This window comes from Eumetopias jubatus, unplaced genomic scaffold (genome assembly GCF_037043125.1).
Source record: "Eumetopias jubatus isolate StellerSeaLion01/CBP00866 unplaced genomic scaffold, mEumJub1_p1.0 scaffold_6, whole genome shotgun sequence".
Classification (NCBI taxonomy): Eukaryota; Metazoa; Chordata; class Mammalia; order Carnivora; family Otariidae; genus Eumetopias; species Eumetopias jubatus.
Window position 1 is genome coordinate 10,236,632 of NW_028274812.1, and position 19,054 is coordinate 10,255,685.

A 19,054-nucleotide genomic window follows, 5' to 3' on the forward strand; every position below is an offset into this window, starting at 1 on the left:
ATGGAGAGTTCTGCAATACTAGTTGAATAAATCACGTGACTGCTAGGTTTAGTATTTTTTGATATTGGATTGGGGGGTTAAAAATAGGCTTAGTAAATATAATAGATGATTTTCTAAAAGAACAAAAATTCCAACAGCCATGTACTACATAATCATCTTGGTGTATGTAGCACGTGGTCCCAAAGCATCTTCTAGTTACAGGTGTCAGATATAAGCATAAACGATGACCCCGATGCTACAGAGTACTTAAATCACTTGACAATCAAGTGAGATATACACGCTAAAAACTGGGCCACAGCTGGATGTCCTGATTGTACGTACGTGGAAAGAACTTCAATATTAGGTAATAATACAAGCCAACGATGAGGAAAATAGGAATAATGAAAACGTGGTCTTCAGTTGGCGCTGGGGTTAATTTGCACGTAATTCCGGTTTGGCTCCTCAGAATGTCACAGGCGTTCAGACGACAAAGGCTACACTGGAGTTAACACACACCATTTTAATGCTTTAGCTGTCCCTTCATTACTTTTCTAACATTTTATTCCTTGGGAATTTGTAGTAGAGGGAAGATCACCTGGGCACTAAACAACCATCCCCACCCCCAAATCGGGGGTGCTAACTCTCCCATCTTAAACATCTTTGGGGTGGAGGCTTCTGAGTGTTGGGCACCTCCTCGGATTGGGCAGGATTTGCATCCTGGGTCCACCTTCTGGTCCTGGTTCTGAGCTGTGTTCTACTCTTCTTTCTCCCCCTCAGAGCGTTCATATTCAGCTTCTCCCGAAGACGTTCTTCTATATTTGGGGGCACTGTCAGTGGTGAGTGGGAGCCTTGAGACCAGAAAGCGTTCTCCCAGCTGTAAACTGAGTTGAAACCTGAGTTTCTCATAACCAAAGCAGCACAGGGAGGCAGAGAGTGTGTGGGGCTTCAAGTCAGTTCATTTTTAGATTTACTTATGGGCAACTCACTTATTTTAGAATTGGTAATGATTTCTATGTAATCATATGTTGCTTGGGAATTCTCATAAAGTGAGAAAAACCCAATGTACCGATCACTTCTGAAGTGTAATAAAATTTCCATGAATGCCAAATTTAATTAATTAATAAAATTAACAGTGAAGTTGACATAGTCAGGCGTCCTGTAGACTTTAAACATGTATTAATTTTGTAGTTTTCATATTTTAGAGCTCCTAATTTGTTTTCAGGTCTTAAAAATTTTCATAGTTCCTGGAAAAACACACAGGCACTGTGCTTACGGTGTCCAGGGGGTAGACTAGCCATGCCCTCTGGTCTCTCAGCCCATGGATTAATTTGATCCTACCAAGGCCGTCCCTGCACCGAAGAGAACTCCGTCCCTCTGGTTCCTAGTTTCGTATTCATGGTGGAGCCTTTCGCAGATGTGACAAAACTGGAGGGAGGATGGAGTGAGGTGGAGGAATGAACAGGAACAAACCGATATTTGTGCAAAACCCCCCCTGAGCAAGGCCGGGAGCGGGGAACGTTCACACACACTCAGTCCACCGTCTAATGAGCACCTCCCATGCACCAGGCCGTGTTATCCGCTGGGGCTGGGAGGATGGGAATCCCGGCAGGGCCTCAGTCAGTTCCAACCACCATCCAGGGAGCTGATCACCACTCTCCCCTACTTCTCTTCACAGTTTAGGAATTGGAGGCTCTTGGGATTAAGGGACTTGCCCACAGTGTCCCAGCCCCCAGCGTCAGGACTGGCGAATGCAAGCCCGGGGGCTGTGATGTCACACCAAGCTCTACATTTCCCTGCTGCACTGAGTACTGAAAGCTGTCCATTTGCAAAGCCTTCTCCTTCATTATCTTTCGGCTTTATTCTATCATCCTCATTAGTGTCCAATTCGATCAAGAGGCTTGATTTGACTTGGTGAGAGCAGAGTTGACAGGGGTGGATGGAGAGAAAGTCAGGAAAAGACAATAAATGTGGATTTTCAAAAAAAGAATCTTCCGGCATGAGAGACAAAATCGGGTTACTAGATGACAACATGAGCAACTCACAGTTTTTTATAAAAATGCCCGATTGGCTGTTACTTCTAGGACAACTGATAAAACTGACTCACATCTTCTACTATTTCAAAGTGAATTTCTACAAGCCACATCATTCCTTTGTAAGCACGGGGAGGCAAACTGTCTGTAAGCTTTTCTAGCTACGGGCAGGGCACCTCCCCACCACCCCCAGCTATCTATGGACATCCAAATGCCACCATCAGCTTCCCCCTAACCTTCCTCCTGTGTTTCCTTTGGTGACTTTTATGCCCACCTTGTCACCAAGCTGAAAGGCGGGGGCATCCCTGGCTCCTTGTCCCCAGACCTCCACAGAGACTCCATCTCCAAGCCTCTAAATGTCGCTGCCTCTTCTCTGAACCCATCTCGGCTGTCCCGGCCAGCCCTACTGCAACTAGGCCTACTGTCAGGGTCTTCTTCTGTTTTCCCTGTCTCCATATTAACATGCCTCCCTCTGCACCCCACATAACCTCCCGGGCTCCATTCACCCCAAGAAAATCTGATGGTATTGCTCACTGAACTGAGTCTCTGCAATGGCTCCCTACCATGAATAGGAATCCACACTGACTATAAGGCACCCAAGGCTCTTCACACTCTCCTCTCCTGCCTTAGCTCCCTCCAACACCTGCTTTGCAACCCACAGCCTGGTAACTCAATCCTCCTGCTCCTGCACAGGCACGCAGGTCCACCCCACATCTGCCCGTGCCTCTGTCCATGATCTGCTTGGAGCATCTCTCCCACCTCTGGGTGGCTAATGCATTGTAACTAATCTCTTAATATTTGGCTCAGATACCATCTCCTTCAGAAAGCTTTGCCTGAAACCCAGGTACTTCTGTTTGGAGTTCCACAACTCCCCGGCCTCTCGTTTGCTAGCACATCCTGTTGAAATCCTCCATACACCTGAATCTGAATATTCTCTGAACAGATCATGTCTTAGTTGAGCCCAATTGACCCAAGGTTTTTCGAGAAAAACTTTCTTTGTGTCAAAACAAAATATGGCTCAAGAATCATTCCTTTAGGGGCGCCTGGGTGGCTCAGTCGGTTAAGCGACTGCCTTCGGCTCAGGTCATGATCCTGGAGTCCCGGAATCTAGTCCCGCATCGGGCTCCCTGCTCGGCGAGGGGCCTGCTTCTCCCTCTAATCCTCCCCCCTCTCATGTACTCTCTCTCTCTCTCATTCTCGCTCTCTCAAATAAATAAATAAATCTTAAAAAAAAAAAAGAATCATTCCTTTAACCCAAACGTTTGGAGAATTCAAGAGAATTTGAAGGCTATCGTGATGGTTTTCAACGCTGGCTGATGATTAAAATCACCTCCAGGATCATTATAATGCCAATGCTTGGACCACCTCCTGGGGATTCTGACTTATCTGGGCTCAAGATATCAGTACTGTGATCCTAATGTTCATCCAAGGCTGAGGCCCACTGGATTATAGTAAAGCTCAGCTGCCAGATGTAAGGGCAAGATCTGAAGAGGTTCAGCTGACACCAGTTTGAGGGCTTTTGAAGTTGAATTAGTAGAAAACAACCAGGCCTTGAACCCACTAGCTGTGTGACTTTGAGCAAGCCAGTCATTATTCTAAAGCCTCAGTTTCATGCTTTGTAAAATGGGAATACCTTGCAGGTTGTTGTGGGGATTAAATGAGATGATCCTTGCAGTAACAGTATCAATACTGTCCACACTCTGATGATTGCAAAGAGTGATAAACCCCAGCAGAAACCCACCTGACCACAGTATAATTCTGTATTAAACTTGGTTCCACTTTTAGAACTGCCTGAAATTCACCTTTTTTTTTTTTAATCACCTTGTGATTTAAATTCAATTTTAAAGGATTTAAAGCCAGTCTTCACATCTGTCTAATTGGGGACTGGGACACAAGAATGCTTTTATTGATCATGAGCCCTAATTATATCTAATAAATGATATAAATAAATAGAAAGGAAGATGGTGGATTGCTTGTGGACAAATTGCTCTTAGTGATGATGCATATGTCCTAAAGAGCAGAAGGTAAGGGCCTGGGTGGCCACTGCTGCCTCAGACACTAGAAAACCTGCAGGGATTGGGCTTCCTTCTGGCCAAGCACTGCTGGTCCTGATGTGTTGGCTCAGTTTGTGGTGGTCTTGGTTGGGGTGTCTGTTGGAGGCAGATGAAGCAAGTCAAATGAAAGGCATGTTACAATTTGCCTCAAGGAATTAGTTTATCGTCAGTCTTGAAATATTTCATCTCCTTTTTTCTGTATTTTGGCAATTCCTGGAAACTGCTTGCATTATTTCTCCTGGTCCTAACATTACTCAGAGCAGGACCTGCAGCCCATGCTGGGGGAGGTACATGCATTTCACAGCATGTGAGAACCTAAGGCACCACTTTCCCGGCTCCAGGCTCACTCCACCTGTGTTCCTTCTCTCTCACCACGGTCCTGGGCTACTGCTGCCCTCTCCCTTCACTTCTACAGATTCCTCTCATTTTTTATTTGTTTTTACTTTTCCAGTCCTTAACTTTTCCTCCTTTCACCTATTTCCATAATAAAACAATACTGATGTATGACCAAAGAGACAAGGGCAACAAATTAGATAACTTTGTAAAAGAAATTTCCTAGAAAGACATGTACTGTTAAAACTGACTCAAGAAGAAGGGGAAAATCTGAATAGACCTGTAAAAAGTAGTGAGTGAATTCATAATCAAAAAGCTACCCACGAAGAAAAGCTCAGGACCAGATGGCTTCACTGGTGAATTCTACCAGATCTTTTAAAAAAGAATTAATCCCAGCTCTTCGTGAATTCTTCCAAAAAAACAGAAGAGGAAGAAACGCTTTTCAACTCAGTCTATGAGTCCAATATTACCCTGATCCCAAGACCAGACAAAACAAGAAAAGGAAACTGCGGACTAAAATCTTTTATGGATATAGATATAAAAATCCTCAACAAAACACAGGCAAACCAAATCCAGCAACACATAAAAGGGATTATACATCACGGCTAAGTAGGATTTATCCTAGAAATTTGAGAAGTATGAGACAAATAAGAAGGGGAAGTTTTGGTATGAAGCCCAGACCTCTGCTCTTCTGACCTGTCAAGCTACAAAGATCAGAGACTCACAAAGAGCTTCCAGCTAGATGCGACTTTAGAGACAAATTCGTCCCAGCTCCCATTTTGCAGGTGGGGAAAACTGAGGACCACAGAAGCAGAGTGACTTGCTAATCGTCAGGGAGATAACTGGTGGGAGCCAGGACTGGAGCTCTCACTCTCTGCTTTCCACTGAGGCTCTTTCCCTCACCCGAGTCATGTCCATTGTTGTCCAGTTGCTCAGCGTGGATGCAACTGACCTGGCTGATCTTGTCACGATGGACATCGGGGAGATGATGATAATAATAATAATAATAATAATAATAATAATAATAATATAGCTAATACTTAAATAATACTTACCTTGTGGGCTAGACAAGGTTTTAAGTGCTTAACATGCATTAACTCACTTAATCTCCATAGAAACCCTACAAGGTAAAGATATCAATGTTCCCATTTTATGGATGAAAACATTGAGGCAGAAGGTTACGCAGTTTGCCAAGGTCACTCATCTAGTAAGTGGCAGAAGCCTGGCTCTTTGCACAATTAATCCCCATCCCCTCTTGGAGAGGAGAATAAGGAAGATCTGGGTTGGGCCTGAGGAGGCTCCATTATAGGTCAGAGCTCTTCCCGAGCCCCTGATCTGACTAGCGCTTAATGTGTGCAGTTCATCTCCAGAGGGAAGGAAGAACAGGAGGGCAAGGAGCCTGAGGTTTTTAAAAATATTTTCATGCTTCCTGACCTAAGAGTCCAAGCTGGAGACAAACTGATGCCTTAGAAAGGATCCACATGCTGGACTGAATGACAAGGGCTTAGCGATGGCACCGCTTCACCGTTACAAGCTTCTTCATCTCAGAAATGTCCTCTTCAAACAATCCTTATGGCACTACAGACCAGCGCCTTCAGGGTCACTGGTTACTTGGGAGGTGGCCTTCCCATGGGAAGAGGCAGTGGCACCCTAACCATTCCTGCCAGGCCAGTGCCCTCGGGGGTATGGCCTTAACTGGGGTCACTGTGCAGGTCTAGATGGACTGGACCCCAGAGGCACAAAAGCAATTTTGAAGACTCTGATTAACCGTAGGGAGCGAAATGACCTCCCTGGTCTCCTTTGTTAAATCTGCCCTCTCTGACTATCATAGAGGCCACAGTAGGTGTTCAATAAATGTTTGTGGAATTAATAACTTATGCTCTCATCCCATCTCATCATAAACAGGCCTAACAGTGTCAACACCTTGAAGGGGGCCTTGTTTACTTCTTAAATCTAGAGAAAGTGCAGAGCATGGTGGGCTCAGTACCATGGGAGTCACGGGGTAAAACTCACGTAAGTTCTTTCATTTTGATAAGGACCACTGCCATCAGTGGTATCTTCTCGTGAGGGTTCCTACTACATCCTTCATGTCTGTGTCCTGTCCCCGAGCGTGACCTCCTCGAGGACAGAGCGACTGCACTCCACAGACCTTGCATCCCTACCGCCGAGTCAGGTCCTCAACACACAGTAGGGCCTCAGGGAGAGTCACTGAATGAGTGAGAGGTGATACATGCAATGTGGGAAAACACGAACACACATCACAGGAGTTATCAGTGGCTGCCGTGGTCAGGATTCCTTACAGGAATTTTGTCCTTACGGGACATTTATTGTGCACCTGCCGATAGCTGAGAAAGACTCCTAAACATGGGTATCGTTGTCTTTAGTGCCCGTCCACATAAAGGAGGCAGTATACGAAGTGAACACGGGCGTTACCCATCAGACTGGTTTTGGACCCACAAATTCGTGGCTATGTGCCCTTGGGCAGATGATCCACCTCTCCTAGCTTTAAAAAAAAAAAAAAAAAAAAAGCAAGAGACAAGCATGCCCATTTGCCATTGTTGGTTTGGATTAAACAAGATTCTGCTCATCAAGTGCTTTGAACACAGTTGGCGCCAAATACATGTAATCTCCTTTCCTGTGGGCCTCTCTCCTTACTCTCTCTGTCCTCATTTTCCTCCTCTGAAAAATAAGACGATGACCCTTAAGGGTCATTTGTGTGGGTGAATGCAGACAGAACAAGACGTCCTGTGACCACTTACAGAGTGGAGTGGCCAGGACCATGACCTGCATGTACTTGCCTTTAAAGGAGATGCTTTATCAGCAAAGCAAAGCACCACAACACAAACTAGGCACCACCACTAGCAACAACCAACCGCCAGCAAGCTTCTGCTGGGGGCCAGAGTCCAATCTCAGGGCTGTTAACATGGCCACAGGGTCACGGGGACGAAGTGCTTTCCCTTAGCCCTGAGCGCTTACAGAGACTGTCTTGAGACCGTTGGCTTTCACCCTGCAGTTAGTTCTTCATAAGCAGAAAACAAAGCGTCCAGGAGGCTGACATTTTCCCAGTCTACCCCAAAAGGCAGGTCTTTGACCTGCTTGTTATGGAAACTCTGTTGCAGGTGATTCCAGTCTACAAAGAACAAAAAGCTCCTCCAAAGAGGGGGCCGCAGACTGGGTCCCTTTCTGAAACATGGAACTTCTTTAGGGAAATCTGTTCCAGATAAAGTGAAGCCACTGTCTTCCAGACACCTAAGGATTTTTAAGGGACTGGTGGTCAGGGCCAGGCCTGACTGTGCTTTCAGGTACCCATGGAGGGGCTCCCGCCCTGGCCCCAAGCCTCCCACCTGCAGACTGGAAACAAAGCCTGTCCACATTCCATGCCTCGCAGGACACCTGTGAGCCCTCTTTGGAGAGACTTGCTCAGTTTGGGCTCTGAATGAAGAACACCTCATCTGATTATGTGCATTGAGTTATGCATGGCTGATCTAAGGTTTGGGCTGAGAGTGGGGAGAACTGGCCACCCACTGCACCCTTCCAGAGGGCTGGGGGAGGTCGGCATGGAGAGAGGCAAAGGCACCGAAAGGGGCTCTCCGGGCAGCCAGCCCTGTTGCCAGCAGCTGTGTCTCATCCCCCAGACAGCACCCTGGTTCTGTGCAAGCGGGCTTTCCATCACAAGGTGCCATGACCTGTCTCTGGAAGACCTTTTGCATGTGTACTTCCCTTACGCGACCAGGAACACACCAACCACTCAACGGCCCTAATCCTTTGTTGGGCACAGCCTTCTTTCACGCTTCCTTTCCCTCGCGTGAGCCTTTCAGTTGATGGGTGTCCCGGGCAGGTTTCTAGGTGTGCTTGGTGTGTTACTGGGTTAGTGACACAGAAGCGGAAGGGAAGCCTTTGCAGGGAGCTCTGGCCCCTGCGGCAGGCGCTCCTACCATGTCGCTCTGGGACTGCGTGGCCCCGTATGCCGCAATCCCGTCGGAGGGTGCGGCTGGCTGTGGCGTGTCAGGCTGGATGTACCCTCTTCTGTCAATGAGGCTGCCAGAGAAAACAAAGCAATACGTTGGAAGAGAGTGAACGAAAAGCCAAAAACGCCATCAACCCTATTTTAATTTCCATTTGGGGCTCCCTCTTTCTATGTGGGGCCCCACTGCCGGCACCTGGGGCTACACCCTGACTTACCTTCACGTACAGTCAGGGACCAAATTCCATCACCCTTCCCTTTAAAAAAAATGCCTGTAGCCCCTGTTCCCTCCCTGCCACCTGCTGCGGACTCCCATGGTCTCCCACCCGGCCCCCCAGCCCCCGCAACCACACCCGGCATGGCCAGGGGCCCTCCGCCTTAACGCCCAGTCCTCATAAGGTCTCCCCGCCTGCTTGCCCTGCTCTGGGGGCGCTCCCTCACCCGCCAACACTCCGGAGCCTCTTATCATTTGTCCCCACTTCCCGCCCCAGCCTCAGCCCATGCCTTCTTACTACAAGCACAGCGCTCCCGGGTCCATTCCTTCCAGAAGCCCGTGGTACCTGCTCGCGCCTGCGCGGCACGCAGCAGAAGCCCAAGCCCCAGCCCCAGCCCGTTCGCGCTCCGTGTTGGCCCATCCCTGCATTTCGCTCCAGCTCGGGTTTGTCTCGCCCCAGTCACTCTCCCTTCCATTCCACTGTCCATTCTTCACGGGCAGCTTCCAAAGCCCCCAGCCCTTGCTCTTGCCCCTTCTCTGGATTCTCCCGGCCCTGCACGTGAAACCTCTAGTGGCGCGTACCACTTTCTGCCTGGTGTCGCCGTGATTTTATCTACAGTCCCCTCTGTCTAGCAGCCTGCCGGCTCCAGAGGGCAGTCTTCATCTTTTCTTCCCCCAAAGCACTTGCTCCCCCCCCCCGACTCCCCCCCAACCCCGGACCGGGCCTCTCCGCTGTCCCCTCGGAGCACCCTGTTGGTCACATCATGTCGGCATCACCCACTTCCAGATTTGCATCTGTCGAGGAGTGTAAGCTTCAGGAGGGCAAGAACCAGGTCTTCCTAATCATCGAGCTCCACAGCGGATGCCCACTGGGAGCTGAGAAGAAGCTTGGTGGCTGAATGAATAGAAGTGGGTCCCTGTCTCCCACAGGCAAGTTTGCAGACTAATGGCATCATTAATGAATAATAAGGCCATCTCTTCTGTGCCCCGTGGCTGTGGGGCTGCTGTGGCCCAGACAGAAGGTAGGGGAAGGCTTTACGTTGCCATCAAAAGAGCTGCCTTTTTTCCTCCCCGAGCGAAGGCTCGGTGTTGACCTCGAGTCTAAGGGCAGGACTGCAAAGGGCAAGGGGGAGGTTCAGCTTACGAGTGGGTGCTCCTGGTGTGGCCCCCACCGTGTGGGGCTCGGCCGCACGCCCCGCAGCCTCGGCGAGATGCCGCAGGTGCATCCAGGTGCCCGCACATGTCCCCTCCTCCTGAGGGACTGCTGGTGTGCTGAGGCCGCCCTCCTCCTTGTCAGTTTGGCTCTCAGGAGACAGGAATTTTCCCAACTAGTACCTGCAGGTCTCCAGACGACACGGTAACAAGGCGTGAAAAAATACTTGTGACAATGGGACTCTCTGCTTCCAGTTTTGGTTGGATTCCCGGAGGTTTAGAAAAACCAATAGTTGACAAGAACCTCCATCTTCCAAAAGGGAGTGCGGGAGCACCGTGCAGCTCACACCAAGTGTGTGACCTCCTGCGAGGGCACAGAAGAGCAAAGAAGGGTGGGCGAGCGCTCATCTGCAGCCCACGGCAGACGGGAACCTCGCAAGTCCCCTGGGACAGAGCCAGTGTGCAGTGGGGGTGGAACTGCGTCTTCCCAAAAGATGTGCTGAAATCCTAAGGTGGCTACAGCTGAAGGGGTGGAGAGTGTTGCCTTTCAGCGAACTCCCGGGTCCCTACTGACGGAAATGACACGATGCTCAAGGACATGAAAGTGCCCTGAGTCCTTTGTTTTGTTCTGTTTTTAGGTGACAGGAGAAATTAAGGGGCTTGCAGCGGATTTCATTCAGGAGCAAAACAAACACAAAGACAAAAAACGAGGTCATCCAAAGAGTCTGAAAGGACAGAAGGGAGGACAAAATAAACTCCTTCTCAGCTTTCGTCCTCTGTGTTCAGCTTGTTCCGTGGACCGGCCACACAGCCGAGACTGCAACACGCTCTCCCGAGTCTCCCTTCCGTCCTCACGACGGCCTGGGAGCCCCTCTAATCTGGACGCACTGCCCTCGCCTCACCTCTTGCCTTGCCGTCCGTGGTCCCCTCACTCCTAACCCGAGCTCCTTCAGCTCCGCCCCTGACAGGCCACACTCTCCTTTCACCTCAGGGCCGTTGCACAGGCTGCTCCCGTGTGTCCTCCCCCAGATTCCTTCCCCCAGTTCCTACTCATCGTTACAATAGACGACAACTTAGGCCCCCTCTTCTGGGAAGCCCTCCTGCGTGTCCCATGGAAACTGCACCCCGCCCTCTCTCACAGCCACTCTTTGTGTAGACTTGCCGTTCTATTCAATCTGTCAGTGACAGGTTGACCTTTAGCACCAGCCCACAGAGCCTGACCCTGATCACACCTTGGGACTTTCTCTCTCCAATTTTCCATTCCCTCTGCTAGACTCGTAGGAGGGCCTCCTCCCCCAAACCTGGCCATTCCTACCCTGCAGGGAACCAAATGTGGGTCTTTGCCCTCAGGGTTCATAGCTCTCGGAGGGAAACAGGAAGACGCTCTGATGAGCACATCGTCACACCATTTCAGAACATTTTAGAGGCAACTCAGGCACACGATTCGGGGCATGCTCGTGGTTCTTAGTCCCTGTTGCACAGGCTTGGCTGGGATGCCCGTGGAAGGTTCTGGCCCTCTTAGGGGCACCGGGGTGGGTGAGGTAGGGCAGAGAGAGAAGGGGCACAGAAGGCGACAGGAGGCAGAAGCAAAGACAAGCACTATCCCCCTGTCATTTCTGCCCAGGGCTAGCTCCAGGAGCCTGTGGGCGCAGCGGGAGAGCCCAGCAGCCCGTGTTCCCTGCACAAACCCGGGAGTGGTTCACGGGGTTCCGAGGGGGGGACCGTCCTCGAGAAATGCCCCATCCACAGGGACTTGGGTTCTGGAAAGAATACTGCCCCAACTCAGCCACAGCAGGAAATTTTATCCAGTCGTGGAAGCCATAAGTTTGACTGTGACAAGATTTGATATAGAAACAATACAAAGCAGCGCCAAATGCAAATCGAAGAATGGGGAACAAGAAAAGAGATTTGTTCAAAATGTGTGACTCCTCAATTCCTTTCCTGGATTCAACTGTGCATTTTAGACTTGGGGAAGGAGGCCTGTTCCATTGTCCTCTTATGCTCCTCTGAGGCCCCTAGCCTGGGCTTCATGGCCTGACCCCATGATCCACAAGTAAATACATGGTAGGAGGAAACAAAGCCAAGTTGTAAAAAACCAAGCATTTCCTGAGGGGTTTTCTGGGCCCCTAAAAGTTATGGAACCTCTCTGTGCCAGCTTCCTCATCCACAAAATGGGGTCTAATGGTACCTACCTCTTAGGTACAGAGCGAGGTTTTAAAAGCTGATTCATATAGGGATGCCTGGATGGCTCAGTTGGTCGAGCGGCTGACTCTTGATTTTAGCTCAGGTCGCGATCTCAGGGTTGTGAGATCGAGCCCCACATCGGGCTCCACGCTCAGCGCAGAGTTTGCTTGAGATTCTCTCTCCCTCTGCCCCTCCCCCTGCTTGGGTGCACACACACTCCCTCTCTCTAAATAAATGAAATCTTTAAAAGCTGATACATATAAAGCACTTAGAGCAGATCTAACACTGTTCATGAGCATCCGCGACTCTGCCACCACATGCTGTCGCGTTACCATCCACACAGCCTGGACTGCTTCAGCCCGTGCTGATCTCTCCACCTGAACTATTTTAGCATGTATATTCTATATAACTCCGCTCTTAGCACCCATTTCTACAGGTTTCCTAATTGCTTCCTACATTGCGTCCCAGCCCCCTACCAAGTTAACCACAGCTCTCTGTTCATCACTGAGGCTAAAGATGACTCAATAGTTAATGGGAGTCACGTGCCTCAGTTTCCCTATTTCAATCCTTAGGAGATTTTTCTCATCCTTGACACAAATTCGGTGAAAGAACCAAAAAGATGGCAGGAACAGCACCATAAACAGAGCCAGATCTCTACTGCACCGGGGCCGCGTCTCCACGGCACAAAGCCGACCACTGGCCCTGGGGTCATCCAGAGGGTGTAATCTAATCTCACAGTGGGTTTTGTGGCCGGGTCTCTACCTCACGAGGGTTGTGCTGCCACAGCTAAGTTGTTGGCTTTCCCGAGGTCTGATAAAGAGCATGACACTTTCCGAATCTCACCTCGGAGAGATGGGCCCACACAGGGCAACACAGCAATTTGTGAAGATATTCCCGTAGCTGTAGGGATTGTAATTTTCTTTGCCTCTTTTATTTGACCAAGATCCTTTAATCTGAAAGAAAAAGAGAATCAATAACACCAAAGCCATCGTTTAGGTGAATGGGAGCGTGAGAAGCCCACAAAGAATGCAAATCATCTTTACTCACTTCTTCACCAGGAGAAACTGAGACACTTTCTCCAGGAAAACTGGTATTTACCCCAAACTTGGAAATATCCCCAAAGGGCAGGTCAGATTAGAAAGTAACATTCTTTGGGGAAAATAATCTCTTGTTTCTATTACATGGTTCCAGAAGGTCAACTCATACAAGCCCGTGGAGGTTTGTTTCAGACTCCCAGTTGGCGTGCTCAACAGTAATTAAATGAACGGTGGCTGAGAGTTCACATGGCTCCCCCAACCACCAACTTACAGCCTGTCTGCATTTGGCCTCACAATGTCGCCAAAATAATTTCACAGATTCAAATATCCACAGTTACCAAATATAAGTTCTCTTAACTCATGTGTCTCATCAAGCCTTTAAGGCAATCTGACTGAATCTGAGACATTTAATTGCCGTACTGACAGAGACTTTTGTCAGAATCTACATATTCAGAGCAAAGAGGACCAGGTCGATGAGGAACATTTCCAACATTATGATTCCTGTTTTTATACCTCCTCTCTGGCCACATTAAATATAGACAGGTAATCCTGGACAAAAAGTAAAACTCTGGGTCGGGGCGGTCTCCTCCAAAAATGAAACGGAGGTGTTAAACATGAGAGGTGGATTCATTCGTTCACCCCAAGATGTCAGCCGGCCACGGTCTCTCTTCAGGGGACGTGCGACAGGTTACTCACAAAATTACTGAAAAGGAAGAGAAGATAATCTCCTCCCTCTGGAATTGGGTGTCACTTAGCTGACCTCAGTATCTGACTGACGTGCTCAGAAAGTAAGACAATTCAGAGATCCCCAACTGGGAATCATGGAGGCCAACGTCTGAAGATGCTCCCACGGCACATTCTTGGCTCCCAGGGGCTCACATCTGGAATGGGATGTGCGGAAGGCCTTGGCCCCCAAGCTCTTGTCTCCCTTCCCCCTCCACCTCTGGACACAGGCGCCCCCAAAGCCACCACCCTGGCCCGCCAGGAACTTACGTCTTCGTTCGTCGTCTGGTTGGAGCTGATCAGGTATGTGTGGAAACCCGAGAGGCCGACGATAGACCAGACGGAGAAGAAGCACACCACGGCCTCCAGCACGGTGGCCTGGAGTCAAGGAGCAGAACAGGGAAGGCAGGGAGAGCTCTCAGGATGCCTGAGGGGCTGGGATGACGTGAGGTTTGGACAGGAAACACCCACAGACACTCCCTCAGGCCTCTGAGTCTGTCTCGCTTCACGTCAGGGTCGTCCCTAGTCAGAGGGGGATCCTCCAGGGCCGGCACGGTACCCCTCTCTCCTCCAGCCTCTCCTCCTTCATGCTCAGTGAACCACTGGTGGGCTCCGTGAACTGTTGTATCAACAGGTCTCTCCCCTGGTGTCGAGGGTGTGAGGAAACTGTCACAAAACAACAGTTGACAGTCGTGCGCAGGGATGGGCACCAGCACCTGTAAGCCTGGGCAGGCCTTCCCTTCATGCTTTCTCTCTCCCTGATGGTCCCTTCACCCAGTGGTGGCTGCCTGCCCCCTCCCTATGAATGGGCTTCTGAAGAGGACCATTTCTCAAGAGTGGCATCAGGGTGAGGGGTATTTTTACTTAAGGGGAATTTTTTCTAGCCCCTTAGCCCACCCTGACAACTAAGGCTATTTTCAGCTAGTCGATGGGTAACTAGGAAATGTGGATGCTCACCAGACATTGAGTGACGGGGAGTCCAGAGTTCCACAAGATGTGCTATAACAAGAGGAGAGAGTGTGGTATTCTTCAACAGATGAGATAAATCAACCCAGAGTGTGGCAATTTGAAAGGACTAGAGAATTTTTCTGTTCCACAAATGTTTATAAAATTCTATTTACAAGATATAGATGTTACGCAGAGAAAAAAAAATATCCATCATAGGTCTGGGAGTTTAAATATACACCATGCATGCCCCATCGATAAGTTACAGGCTGGAGAAAACAAATTCCCATGCTTTCTTAATGCTCCCAAGGATAGAAGCCATAGATCATGCTGTAATACATCACCATTGATTTTTTTTTTTCAGGATTGGATATAATTCGTCTTTAGGCCAGAGAAATGAGTACAGTATTCAGTGCAGTGTCATAATCTGCCATGTCATTATTAACAAATACCATCGTCCGGGCATGTGGGGTGGCATACAAAATAGGAGAAATGAATGGGGTCCTGCCCGTTGACTGACTTTCAACATCAGCATAAACCACTGGCTCTGCTCTTGGAGAAGTAGAAAAATGCTTTACTCTTCTAAGGTTTAAACTTCTAGAAACTGCAAGAACTCAGAAAAGCACCACCCTGACACTAGACGGACATCTGAAGAGGAGATGAATGCTCTTCTGCCGGCTAGCCCAGACGAAAATAGCCCAGAGCACCCAGAGTCTTCGAGATGCCAACATACGGCGCTCCCAGCAAGCCCTGTCCATTCCTTATGGAGGCAGGCAGGAGGCGGACGAAAGGGAGGAGTAGCTTGAGAAGGGGAAAACTAAGGCAGTATTTTGGAAAAGCAGGTAAGTACGGACATGTAGGGAGGATCTGTGGGGGTTAAGAGAGAGACGCAGAGAAGCAGACCCCGTCCCAGGGCTGCCACCAGCCTGGGAACCCCCTTTCCTTTCTCCCAGGGTTGTCCGGATGGGGCAAGTGGTGATGAGGGGAGGCTTCAGGTGCACCTGGGGACACACGGATGGCGGCCCGTGTAGCAAAGATGGTCTCATTTCTCAGCTGCCTTCTCACAGGTGACGGCTCACAGATGCCCCGCCTCGCCTCCGACCATCCCCGCTCCCCTCCCGGGACAGACTGGGGAAGCAAACCGCGTGGGGTTTGAAGGCAGAGGTGAAGTGGAGTCCAGGGAAAATGATGGAGGTAAGCAGTGGGAAAAGTGGGTTGCATTAAGGCAGGTGACACTGGCAATAAACTTACACAGCTGGAAGGTAAAGACAGGAGCTAGGAAGGTCAGGGAGGAGGGGACACATGGAACGGAAACAAGAAATGGTCAGGGTAGAAAAGAGAAGAAAGAAGGAAAGCAAAGGACTTATTTGCTGAAGAGCCGAACTTCTATCTCAGGAATATTTAGGTGTCGCCAAAAGTTTGCCATCCGGGTAGAACAATGGTGATGTCAGAATACACACAAATGCTAAAGCATGAACCATCTAAAAACCGGTGTGCCGAAGTGGGGCAGGATCCCAGCATTTAAAGGGGCTGCTACCCATGTCCTGGTTGCTGCCCCTTTTGCAACGCCACTTAAAATGATCACCCCTCAAAGGGGGCTTGTTGCCAGTGGACATGGAACTTTAAAGGCTTACAGCTCCAAAACTAAACTTGCAGTTTTCTGTATTGATATCTTATGAGATTTAGAGACGTTTTATAAACAGCAGACTGCAGTTGCATGCTTAGCTCACAGCCGGGTCAAAATGACATGAATACAAGGCAGGATGCAAGACACAGCCCCCTTGCACTTGTCCCTCACGGCGGACGCCCCCCACCGTGTGTCTTAAGGAGTGATCATCATCATTCATAACAACTCGTGGTTGGTGTTTCAGGCTATGCGTCAGGTGGTACTCTGGAGGCCTCACATGGATTAACTCGCTTGATCCTCAGTGACCTGGTGAGAAGTGGGATTCCCAATTACCCAATAGGGAAACTGAGGCAGAGAGCAGTTCAGTACTTTGCTTGAAAAATAGCAGAGCTGGGGATGGACCCCTGGAAGTGTGGCTGGGCCAGTAAAACAGAAAAGCCATGGGCTGGTTCCTTTCCTATTCCTGCTGAGGACCAAGTGGCTCTAGGCTGACCACATCCTGCTGGGGGAGACGGGGGTGCTCCTAGTCACGGATTTGTGACCCTACGGCAGCTTGAGTAGAACACTCCCCTTCAACTTCACTCTCAGGCAGGGGGACAAATATTTGAACACATCTTCTCACTGACTCAATAGCCAGATGTTGAACTATGCCATAATAAGATCAATATAAATTTCTCTTGGGTACCTGGGTGGCTCAGTCGTTAAACGTCTGCCTTCGGCTCAGGTTGTGATCCCGGGGTCCTGGGATCGAGTCCCACATCAGGCTCCCTGATCCACCGGGAGCCTGCTTCTCCCTCTTCCTCTGTCTCTCATGAATAATTAAGTAAAATCTTAAAAAAAAAAAATTTCTCTTAAATGTATCAAAACCTATTTACTGAGCTTTTAAAAAGGGGAAATGAGGAAAAAGCATGCCAATTCCACTGAGAGCCATTTAATACGAGTTGGATGTTTACTGCCTCAGAGATGGTTCCAAATGATAAAAGTTACCACAGCCAGTCTTCGTCTCCCTCCGGCCCCCAGTAAGACAGTAAGACAGGGAGCCCCTTGTGTGGCCGGCGGGGGGGGGGGGATGTGCATTCAATTCCCTGTAGCTCCTAGCCCAAGATGTTGCACGTTGAGGTACTCACTAGATGACTGTGGGAATGCAAAAGCCTGAAAAATGCTAGTGGGTAGACACCTCTCCATTGGGTTTCTGCGCCATCCCGGGAGTACCTGCTCTGTACCTTTCTGTGCAGCCAGCCCTTTGCACTGAGGACAGGGGAGGTGGGGAGGCATCCACTCCCTGCTCTAAGGGAGCACGGCTCTGTCTGCCCATGAGAGGTAAGCAAGGCGAGAGTCCCTTGCAGACACACAGGCAGAGTGTCGGACAGCATGGTGAGGGCATCTCAGTATTTGGAGAATCACAAAAGGTGAGAGACCATGGAACCAAAGATTTTTAATCTTTCTGGGTCCCCACTCTTTTCTCAGACAAATAGGCACACACACTTTTTTTCCCTTATAATTTCAGGAGTTTTGGAAACTCACCTGACACCTCTCCACAGAGCCACATGGACCTCAAGTTAAGAGGTCCTGATTTATTTTAATCCCTTAATTTTACAGGTAGGAAGCTGAGGCCCAGAGGGGTCAAGCCACTTTTAAAAGTTCACACAGCAGTTCACGATAGAACAGAACTAGAACTTGGTCTCTAGACTTCTAGGACAGAAAGAACCCTTCCCAAGGCCCCATACGATGGCATGTCACAGGACTGGCTGCCACCGCAGCAAGGTCCGCTGCGATACGGAACCTGACCCATCAGTCTCACAGTCTTTGTGTTTCTTAGTATGTCACCAGCCATCTTTCCGTTCTCCAACCGTCAGGCTGGCGATGGTATTTTCTGCCAAGCACCAAATCCAGGTAATAGTTTAACAAGTCTGTATTTCATGTGCGTTTCCTCACTAACCCAAATGCCCTGGAATACAGAATGGCTGGGGAATGCCAAGTCCAGGCTCTGCCTGGGGCCCTCTCCTTCCGGAGCACTGAGCGTTACGAGGCTCTGGGCGGCATATGGTGTTCAGGGGCTCTTCTCTGCAGCCAGAGACCTCACGAATTTTAATCTGCTTCAGGTCTCTGTCCTGGGTTCTGATGTTTAAAATGTTAAGAAACGAATGTTCTTAGTAATCTCTTCTTTTTCTCTCTTAAAAATTACAGTAAAATCAGAGTGCACCCTTACAGGAAGAGTTTCAATGGAAGAGCGGATATGAGTGGTATTTCCCTTTCTTCTCTAGATTCAGGGTCTCCGTCAGCATTTAATGCTTGCAGATATTTAGGTTCAGGAATTTGTCAGCATATTTTCCTCATCCATTGGATGACCTGATAATCCTTAGAGATGGGAACATACAGCTCATGCCCCCGTCACCCGAGCGCCATCGCTGTGTCTGGGGTGGGGACTCTTCACGTCCCAGTGATTCACGTGACAGGCACTTTGGGAAGTCACGGAGACCCTTCGTGCTCATGTGACCATCATCTTTCAGTCTCTGAAATCCTTCTGTCCTACATTCTTTAATACCGGGAAGTAAAGGTGCACATTCTCCCAAACTAATCTGTGAAGTCACTGTAATTCCCGTCAAAATTCCAAGTGGAATTTTAAAAGAGGAATCAGACGAACTGACTCTAAAACTCATCAGGAAGAGAAAATGTGCAAGAACGGGTAAGAAAACTTGAAAAGAAAAAAACTGCAGGTTGGGGGATGGGAGAAGACTTTCAGTAAACAAAACGAGGTGCAAACAGCACCAGCCCAGAGTCCGAGAGAGACCCGCGGGCATGTGGGGGTGCA

General features: G+C 49.2%; 1 protein-coding gene across 2 annotated transcripts in view; it reads right to left on the reverse strand.

Moving 5' to 3' along the window:
• The window catches only part of ZDHHC14 (zDHHC palmitoyltransferase 14), a 265,346-nt gene that overhangs the window by 6,224 nt on the left and 240,068 nt on the right, over window positions 1–19,054 (reverse strand). For both annotated transcript variants that reach the window (XM_088023819.1, XM_088023820.1), the window contains exons 6-8: window positions 13,941–14,048; window positions 12,754–12,863; window positions 8,332–8,434 (exon numbers count right to left, since the gene is read on the reverse strand). In XM_088023819.1, coding sequence (XP_087879945.1) covers window positions 8,332–8,434; window positions 12,754–12,863; window positions 13,941–14,048 — 321 coding nt within the window. The remainder of the gene's footprint in view (window positions 1–8,331; window positions 8,435–12,753; window positions 12,864–13,940; window positions 14,049–19,054) is intronic.